The following is an 8,903-nucleotide window of genomic DNA, read 5'->3' as shown; positions in this document are numbered from 1 at the left end:
CTCACTCATCAATATTAAAAAACAATATAGTTATGTACCAAACAGGTACGGCTCATCCTTTATTGGTACAGTGCCTCAAAGTAGTTGCCCAACATTATTAACACTGATCTTCTGCATCCTTTTAGTAACTTATCAGAGCAAATTATCGCTCTATGAAATATTGAAGGATAACAATGTCAAACTACTGTATATGTTTGTTATTTTACTTTTTAAGGCCAATTTAACTCTTGTGATGTTGTCATAAACCAGTGGATAACCCTTTCAAAAGGTTGTTTTAGTTGCATCTTTAAGAAGGTTTTTTCATACTTGTATCCTTACTACTACTTTGCCTGGTGCCCACCTGATCTAAAATTGGGGTATAACTTATAGGCTGTAAGTTATTGTGGTGTACTGCATGTAACTGTGTGACTTACACACAAAAGATTCTTATCTATATAGAAGTATTAAACTAAGCAGCTGTAAGTGGATGTCCTTTGATATTTTGTATCTATGCTTTCTTCCTTATAAAGCATCATGGCTTGTGGAAATACTGCTGGGAAAAGATTTTGAATGTGCCCCCATATCAAAATATCAAAAAGAATAGATAAGTTTCAAAAGTAGATATTTTTGTAAATCTGTTAACATATTGAGACAGTTATTCATTTTTTAAAGAAATTAAACTGCATATATTAAAGATCACAACACTGATTTTATTCCTTCTTGTTACAACTGTGTTTCATATTTCACTTAAAGACATCAATAAAGATCCAGAACCCTCTTGAAGGAGCCAACTCTGGGACTGCTTGCTCCCCATTCTGAATATCTTCTGTATTCCCCAGGCCTCAGGTAGTACTGTCTTCCTCGATAGCTGGGCTCTTCATAGAAGATCCACTGGCCTTCTGGGATGCTGCAGGAGTAGATATCATTGTAACGGAACTGCTCTTGAACATGTGGACAGTCCTCTGTGAATTCCATCATATGACCTCCAAAATCTTCTTTCTCATAAACCCTAATTCTGAATGTGCCACGATGCTAAAAGACAGAATAACTTTGTGTAATTTGGTGCTCGAGCTTAATGAATTTAAAGTTTACCCTAACATATTTGAGTTCTTAAAGAGAAATTGTCATGTCCAGAAATGCTGTTTACCTGCAAATATCGTGTTAATATGGAAATAGACTCACAGAAAGTGATTTAACACTTACTATGGCTGGGAACATTGGTATGTATTTATTTGTGTACCCCCACATATTATTACATTAGGACAAGTCACTGGTTGTAAACTCCTATCATATATATAAACCAAAAAATTGGAGTGCTAAACAACATCATTAAAAATTTCAAAAATGTTTTTTTTATTATTAACATGATTTAAAAGACATATTTCATATTCAACATAGTGAAAGGTTGCACAAGAACAGAGAGCCTAGAAAAGAGCCCCAAAAAACCTGGGATGGACAAACAGTCAGTGTACAATCACAGTGGATAGTGGTAAGCGATCAACATATTAGAAAAAAGATAATGTTAGTTATAATGAACAAACTCGATAAACTCTGGTAAATACCAGGGTTTTTTGGGTCTTTTCTAATCTCTGTCCTTGCGGAACCTTTCATTATGTCAGATATGAAATATGTCTTTTAAATCATGTTAATAATAAAAAAAATGATATTTTTTTAATGATGTTGTATAGCACTCCAGTTTCTTGGTTTATATATAGTGTTAATATGTTTGGTGGCATTCCTGGTGCTGTGGCTACAGAGACAAAAGGAACTTGTATTTTCCCTGTGGCCACTCACTCCCAGTCAGAGGGACATTCACCACTCACTATACAGTGAGAATGGCAGTGTTCTCTTCTCTGCACCAACATTGCTGCACAAACATGCTGCATAGCTGGCTGTCAATCTAAATGCCTAGGGTGTGATTAGAGCACATTTCAGGACATGACAGGTACACCGCCCACGCCCCAAGTCTGTTTCATAGACGAGTGACAGAGGGTTATGATAATGATAGTGGACCTATGAGGATGAAGAGGTAAAGATAGAGGTGCATTCCTGACTCGCAGCTCAGCCCTAAAATATTTTTTAATGAGGGACTAAGAAATCTAGTTGATAGATAGACAAATTGTATTGAAAAGCAGGGAGATTATGTGGAAGAAAAATAACTTACTTGTGGGGTCAATCGACACGACCTCACAGAGTCATTGAAACCTAGCCACTGCTGATAATCTGGATATTCTCCTTTCTTTAGAAAGTACTGGTGTCCCTTGTAGTTAGAATGTTCATAGATCATCCAGTTTCCATTCTCCACACGGATAGAATTGCAGCGACTGAAGAAAGAGTGTAGATCAGCAGCGTCACAGTTGCACTCGTAAGAGCGGCCCTGGAAGTTTTTGTCTTCATAAAAGATAATCTGTTAAGATGGGAAGTTTTATAGTTGTCATTATTTGTAGAGAAGAATAAACACTTTTGTGCTAGGATTAGTTTGTGTGTCAGTGCTGGGGCCAATGAAAAGAAAGAAGAAGGAATTCCTTTCCAATCATTGGTAAGAAGCGGCTCCCTCTCTTTAGACCCTACAACATGAGAGTGGGGAACTAACCAAGAGATATCGGGGACACACAATTATCAGGTCCTCCTGTCCCATTTTGAACATAAATAATGTTTTCACACATTTCCTCGGTGCTGTGTTTAACTTTGTGTAGCAATGCATTTAGATTGCCAATATTATCTTCAATGATCACGCACCATTTTACAATACCATAAAATGCAATTTCTCATTTCATGAAAGAAAATGTAAAATAATATTGAAAAATGTTTTAATATGTTTTTGACTGAATAATAAAAGAATTTATAATTAAATCACTAATTTGTTTTTTGCAGTAAGCAGTAAAAAACTAAATTTAAAAGGAACACCAAGCCATGAAATAAGGTAAAGAAGACAAGAACTATCATTGTCCTCACTATTTATTAGTCTACAGAACCTATTTTGTAAAAATTCTGGAGAAGACACGGTGATAAAATCTGCTATTCTGTTTTTTTTCATTATTTTCTGCTGGTGGTGGGCTGTAGGAGGTGGGGTTTAGCCAAGGGGTGGGGATTAAGAATGCTTTGTCCTTCTGTAGACACTAGTGATACAGCCAGCAATTTCACAGCCAGCCGGACACAGGACAGTGGGGAGGAAGAGGGGGACATGGCTAAGTTTTTGGAACACCTACCGTACTTTGAAACTTCATACACATAATGTTTATGCTCTGTATATTAAAAAGTTTCATATCTATTTCTTTTTAATTCCTTACTTTCTTTGAAATATTTGTTTTTCTGCTTACTGTTAATTATGGTAGACATTTTGTACATTTAAAGGGAATATATCATTAGGATCAACCATTTCCTAAGCTGTCTGCATAGGCATATGGATAACAGAAAGCTGAATAAAGTGATCCCTTGATATCTGCGATTCTATATTTATTCAAGAGAAATCTATGGTTTTTTTTCTTAATATATAAATAAACTGTTAAGATCTCTGCCTCTAGACTTATATTAAAAAGGGAGAGTTACCAATGTGAGACATGTAATGTCTATTTACTGATCTACAGGTATCACATTGGTAACACTGTCTTTCCTTTAAAATACACTCTGAAGGCAGAGTCTCTTGGAGATCTATATCCCGCCCATGGATCTTAACTGCTCATTTACATACTAAGAGAAATTAATAATTATTATGAGGCTTGATACTACTGACAGATTCTCTTTACATAGGCGTATCTGGATTTAGATAAAAGGTTACTGTAGGTGAAATATTAAGAGTACTTATTCATTTTCATCCTTTTTGCTAACCTGGTGATTTATGAATATTAAGGTCTACAAAAGTAATCTGGTGTACACTTAAAAATTATTAAGTTAATCCTTTAAATAATGCTATTTAAAAATATTCTCTAACTCACCTTCCCCATTTTGAGTAGATTTCACAACCTGTCCACAGTACGTTTATGGTGTGCGTTTATCTTCTATTTAACTGTACAACCATAAAACTGGGATTTGCATAAATTAACCATTTGTTTTTGTCATTTGGATTACAATATACAGTATATTTTTTCAGCTTTTGTGCTGAATGTGCTTGTGACAGCATACCCAGACAGTAATGGTTTAATTGGACTATGAAATCCCCATTGAACTTTTGTCTAGAAAAATCTTTCTAAAGAAAGAAATGCAAGCACATTTACTAGAAGCTGGATTGCAGCCTTTTCAACTATTACAATGATCTGCATTAATTGCTCTATGTTCTATTGAAGTCTTTCTGTTGTACTAGACAGAAATTGCATACACTGCCAAACAGCCTGGACTTTCAGGTCACATCAGGATATTATTTATAAGCATTCGATAAAAACAGTATGTAGGAAGGAAACCAATAATTGTTAATAGAAATTTGTTCGGGTTCTGGTACCAGACAGAACTTTAGTTCAAAGTTTCGTTCGTGTACCAAAACTTTACCAGAACATGAACCTGAACCCAAACTCCAATGAAATCTATAGGGGAGCTCTCTCTCAATCCAATTCTCTCTCACTCTCCCTCTCTCTTATGGATGAGCAGACCCATGGAAGTTCGGGTTCTGGACACAACCCAAACCATATTTAAAAGTTCTGCTCAGGGACCAGAACTGTACCCAAAACTGAAACTGAACCTGAACCTCATTGAAAACAATGGGGACCCAAACTTTTGAGCTGGAAAAGCTCCTTGCTCTCTGTATCTCTATCCCCGCAGACTTTCCCAGGATCTCAAACCATTACAAAGGACTTTTCAGAGAATATTGTGTTCAGCGTGTAGCACTGAACTCTAACTGTCTAACTTTTAAGTTTGGGTTGGCTCATTTCTGTGTTCTCTCTCTACCTCGTCCTGTGCTTCCCCTCGGAACTACAAACTTTAAAACGGACTTTTGAGAGAAGTCTGAGTTCAGAGTTCAGCACCAGACACTTAGTCCGGTATAAACCCCGAAGTTTAACGTTTAAGCCTGCGCAAAATGATTGTCCCATAGTGGGACAAAGTGTAAAACATAGAATGAAATAAGAAAAATTTAAATAATTGTAAAAATATTTAAAAAAAATAAAAAATAAAAAATCAATATTTAATCTATCAATAAATAAATATTTAAATGAAAAAAAATCTCAACAATAAAAGTACACATATTTGATATCCCTGCATCCGCAATGTCCCGCCCTATAAATCTGTCCCATTAGTTAACCCCTTTAGTGAACACCATAAAAAAAGGCAAAAAACAATGCTTTATCATTGTACCGCCAAGCAAAAAGTGGAATAAAACGAGATAAAAAAGACAGATATAAATAGACATAGTACCGCTGAAAACATCATCTTGTTCTGCAAAAAACAAGCTGCCATACAGTTCCATCACCAGAAAAATAAAAAAGTTATAGCTCTCAGAATAAAGTGATGGAAAAATAATTATTTTTTATATAAAATAGTTTTTATTTTATAAAAGCGCCAAAACATAAAAAAATATAAATGAGGTATTGCTATAATTGTACTAACCCGCAGAATAAAACCACTTTATCAATTTTACCACACACGGAATGTATAAACCCCACCAAAAAGAAATTCATGAACTGCTGTTTTTTTGTTCATTCTGCCTCCCAAAAATTAGAATAAAAAGCGATCAAAAAATGTCATGTGCCCGAAAATGGTAACAATAAAATTGTCAACTCGTCCTGCAAAAGACAAGACCTCACGTGACTGTGGGCCAAAGTATGGAAAAATTATAGCTCCCCAAATATGGTGCTGCAAAAACTATTTTTTGCAATAAAAAGCATCTTTTAGTGTGTGACAGCAGCCAAATATAAAAACCCACTATAACGCCTCTTTCACGCGTCTTGAGATTTCCGATACTGGAGATGTCAGTTTCTGTGTGTGTAATACTTGCGGCACACGTGTGGCATGCGTGTGCTGCATAAGAACCACAAGGACGGGCACCAGGGTATAAGCATTACAGTAAACGCTGTTCCCCAGCGCCGGGTGCTGAACACGGCTCTCATCATTCTCTCCTGCTGTACCAGCAATTGGCACAAGCAGGGAAGAATCATTCTCCCCTGCTTGTGCCGATCACCGGCAGGGGAGAGTGTTCAGCACCCGGCGCCGGGGAACAGTGCTTACTGTAACACCTCTTCCCCAGCGCCGATGCATGTCACATAGATGACATCCATGTGTGCCATGTGTATGCACATGTGCTGGATGTTTTGTGGCCCGTGCTGACATTAACCCCTTAATCCCATATGACATACTATCCCATCAAGGTGACCTGAGACTTAATTCCCAGTGATGGGATAGTACGTCATATGCGATCGGCCGCACTCACGGGGGGAGTGCGGCCGATCGCGGCCAGGAGTCAGCTGACTATCGCATCTGACATCCGGCACTATGTGACAGGAGCTGTCACGGACCGCCCCCGGCACATTAACCCCCGGCACACTGCAATCAAACATGATCGCAGTGTTCCGGCGGTATAGGGAAGCATCGGGCAGGGAGGGGGCTCCCTGCGGGCTTCCCTGAGACCCTTGAAGCAACGCGATGTGATCGCATTGCTCTGAGCGTCTCTTACCTCCTCTCCCTGCAGGTGCCCAGATCCAAGATGGCCATGGGGATGCATTCGGGTCCAGCAGGGAGATGGCTTACCAAGCGCCTGCTTAGAGCAGGCGCTGGTAAGCCTGCAGCGCTGTAAGTCAGATCGCTGATCTGACAGAGTGCTGTGCAAACTGTCAGATCAGCGATCTATAATGTCCCCCCCTGGAACAAAGTAAAAATTTCCACATGTGTAAAAAAAAAAATAATTCCTAAATAAAGAAAAAAAAATATTATTCCCATAAATACATTTCTTTATCTAAATAATAAAAAAACAATAAAAGTACACATATTTAGTATCGCCGCGTCCGTAATGACCCGACCTATAAAACTGTCCCACTAGTCAACCAATTCAGTGAACACCGTAAAAACAAGGCAAAAAAAAAACGCTTTATTATCATAGTGCCGAACAAAAAGTGGAATAACATGCGATCAAAAAGACGGATATAAATAACCATGGTACCGCTGAAAACATCATCTTGTCCCGCAAAACACGAGCTGCCATACAGAATCATCAGTGAAAAAATAAAAAAGTTATAGTCCTCAGAATAAAGCGATGCCAAAATAATTATATTTTCTATAAGATAGTTTTTATCGTATAAAAGCGCCAAAACATAAAAAAAATATAAATGAGGTATCGCTGTAATCGTACTGACCCAAAGAATAAAACTGCTTTATCAATTTTACCAAACGTGGAACGGTATAAACACCCCTCCCAAAATAAATTCATGAATAGCTGGTTTTTGGTCATTCTGCCTCACATAAATGGGAACAAAAAGCGATCAAAAAATGTCACCTGCCCGAAAATGTTACCAATAAAAACGACAACTCGTCCCGTAAAAAACAAGACCTCACATGACTCTGTGGACCAAAATATGGAAAAATTATAGGTCTCAAAATGGGGAGACGCAAAAACTTTTTTGCTATACAAAGCGTCTTTTAGTGTGTGACAGCTGCCAGTCATAAAAATCCGCTAAAAAAAGCTATAAAAGTAAATCAAACCCCCCTTTATCACCCCCTTAGTTAGGGAAAAATAATAAAATTAAAATAATGCATTTATTTCCATTTTCCCGTTATGGCTAGGGTTAGGGCTAGGGTTAGGGCTAGGGTTAGGGCTAGGGTTAGGGTTAGGGCTAGGGTTAGAGCTAGGGTTAGGGCTAGGGTTAGGGTTAGGGCTAGGGTTAGAGCTAGGGTTAGGATTAGGACTAGGGTATGGGCTAGGGTTAGGGCTAGGGTTAGGGTTAGGGCAAGGGTTAGGGCTAGGGTTAGGGCTGGGGTTAGGGTTAGGGCTAGTGTTAGGGTTAGAGTTAGGGTTAGGGATAGGGTTAGGGTTGGGGCTAGGGTTGGGGCTAAAGTTAGGGTTAGGGTTTGGGCTAAAGTTAGGGTTGGGTCTAAAGTTAGGGTTAGGGCTAAAGTTAGGGTTAGGGTTGGGGCTAAATATAGGGTTAGGGTTTGGATTACATATACAGTTGGGATTAGGGTTAAGGTTAGAGTTAGGGGTGTGTCAGGGTTAGGGGTGTGGTTAGGGTTACCATTGGAATTAGGGTAAGGGGCATGTTTGGATTAGGGTTACAGTTAGAATTGGGGAGTTTCCACTGTTTAGGCATATCAAGGGCTCTCCAAACGCGACATGGCGTCTGATCTCAATTCCAGCCAATTCTGCATTGAAAAAGTAAAACAGTGCTCCTTCCCTTCCAAGCTCTCCCGTGTGCCCAAACAGGGGTTTACCCCAACATATGGGGTATCAGCGTACTTGGGACAAATTGGACAACAACTTTTGTAGTCCAAGTTCTTTTGTTACCCTTGGGAAAATAAAAATTTGGGGGCTAAAATCATTTTTGTGGGAAAGAAAGATTTTTTATTTTCACGGCTCAGCGTTGTAAACTGTAGTGAAACACTTGGGGGTTCAAAGTTCTCAAAACACATCTAGATAAGTTCCTTTGGAGGTCTAGTTTCCAATATGGGGTCACTTATGGGGGTTTCACATCAGGGGCTCTGCAAATGCAACGTGACGCCTGCAGACCAATCCATTTAAGTCTGCATTCCAAATGGCGCTCCTTCCCTTCCGAGCTCTGCCATGCGCCCAAACAGTGATTCCCCCCTACATATGGGGTATCAACGTACTCAGCACAAATTGAACAACAAGTTTTGGGGTCCATTTTCTCCTGCTACCCTTGGGAAAATACAAAACTGGGGGCTAAAAAATAATTTTTGTGGAAAAAAAAAAAATTATTTTCACGGCTCTGCGTTATAAACTGTAGTGAAAAACTTGGAGGTTCAAAGCTCTCACAACACATCTAGATAAG

General features: G+C 38.6%; 1 protein-coding gene across 1 annotated transcript; it reads right to left on the bottom strand.

Annotated features, from left to right (window-relative positions):
* Window positions 1-668: 668 nt before the first annotated feature.
* LOC143785475 (gamma-crystallin-3-like) lies at window positions 669-3,969 on the bottom strand. Its single transcript, XM_077274364.1, has 3 exons — window positions 3,915-3,969; window positions 2,144-2,386; window positions 669-1,011 (listed from the first exon to the last, which is right to left on the bottom strand). The coding sequence occupies exons 1-3, from the start codon at window positions 3,921-3,923 to the stop codon at window positions 736-738; spliced, it is 528 nt and encodes a 175-aa protein (XP_077130479.1). The 5' UTR covers window positions 3,924-3,969; the 3' UTR covers window positions 669-735.
* Window positions 3,970-8,903: the final 4,934 nt, after the last annotated feature.

Source organism: Ranitomeya variabilis, chromosome 7, assembly GCF_051348905.1.
Source record: "Ranitomeya variabilis isolate aRanVar5 chromosome 7, aRanVar5.hap1, whole genome shotgun sequence".
Lineage (NCBI taxonomy): Eukaryota > Metazoa > Chordata > Amphibia > Anura > Dendrobatidae > Ranitomeya > Ranitomeya variabilis.
The sequence above is the reverse complement of the archived record's forward strand: the minus strand, read 5'-3'. Positions and strand labels throughout refer to the sequence as shown.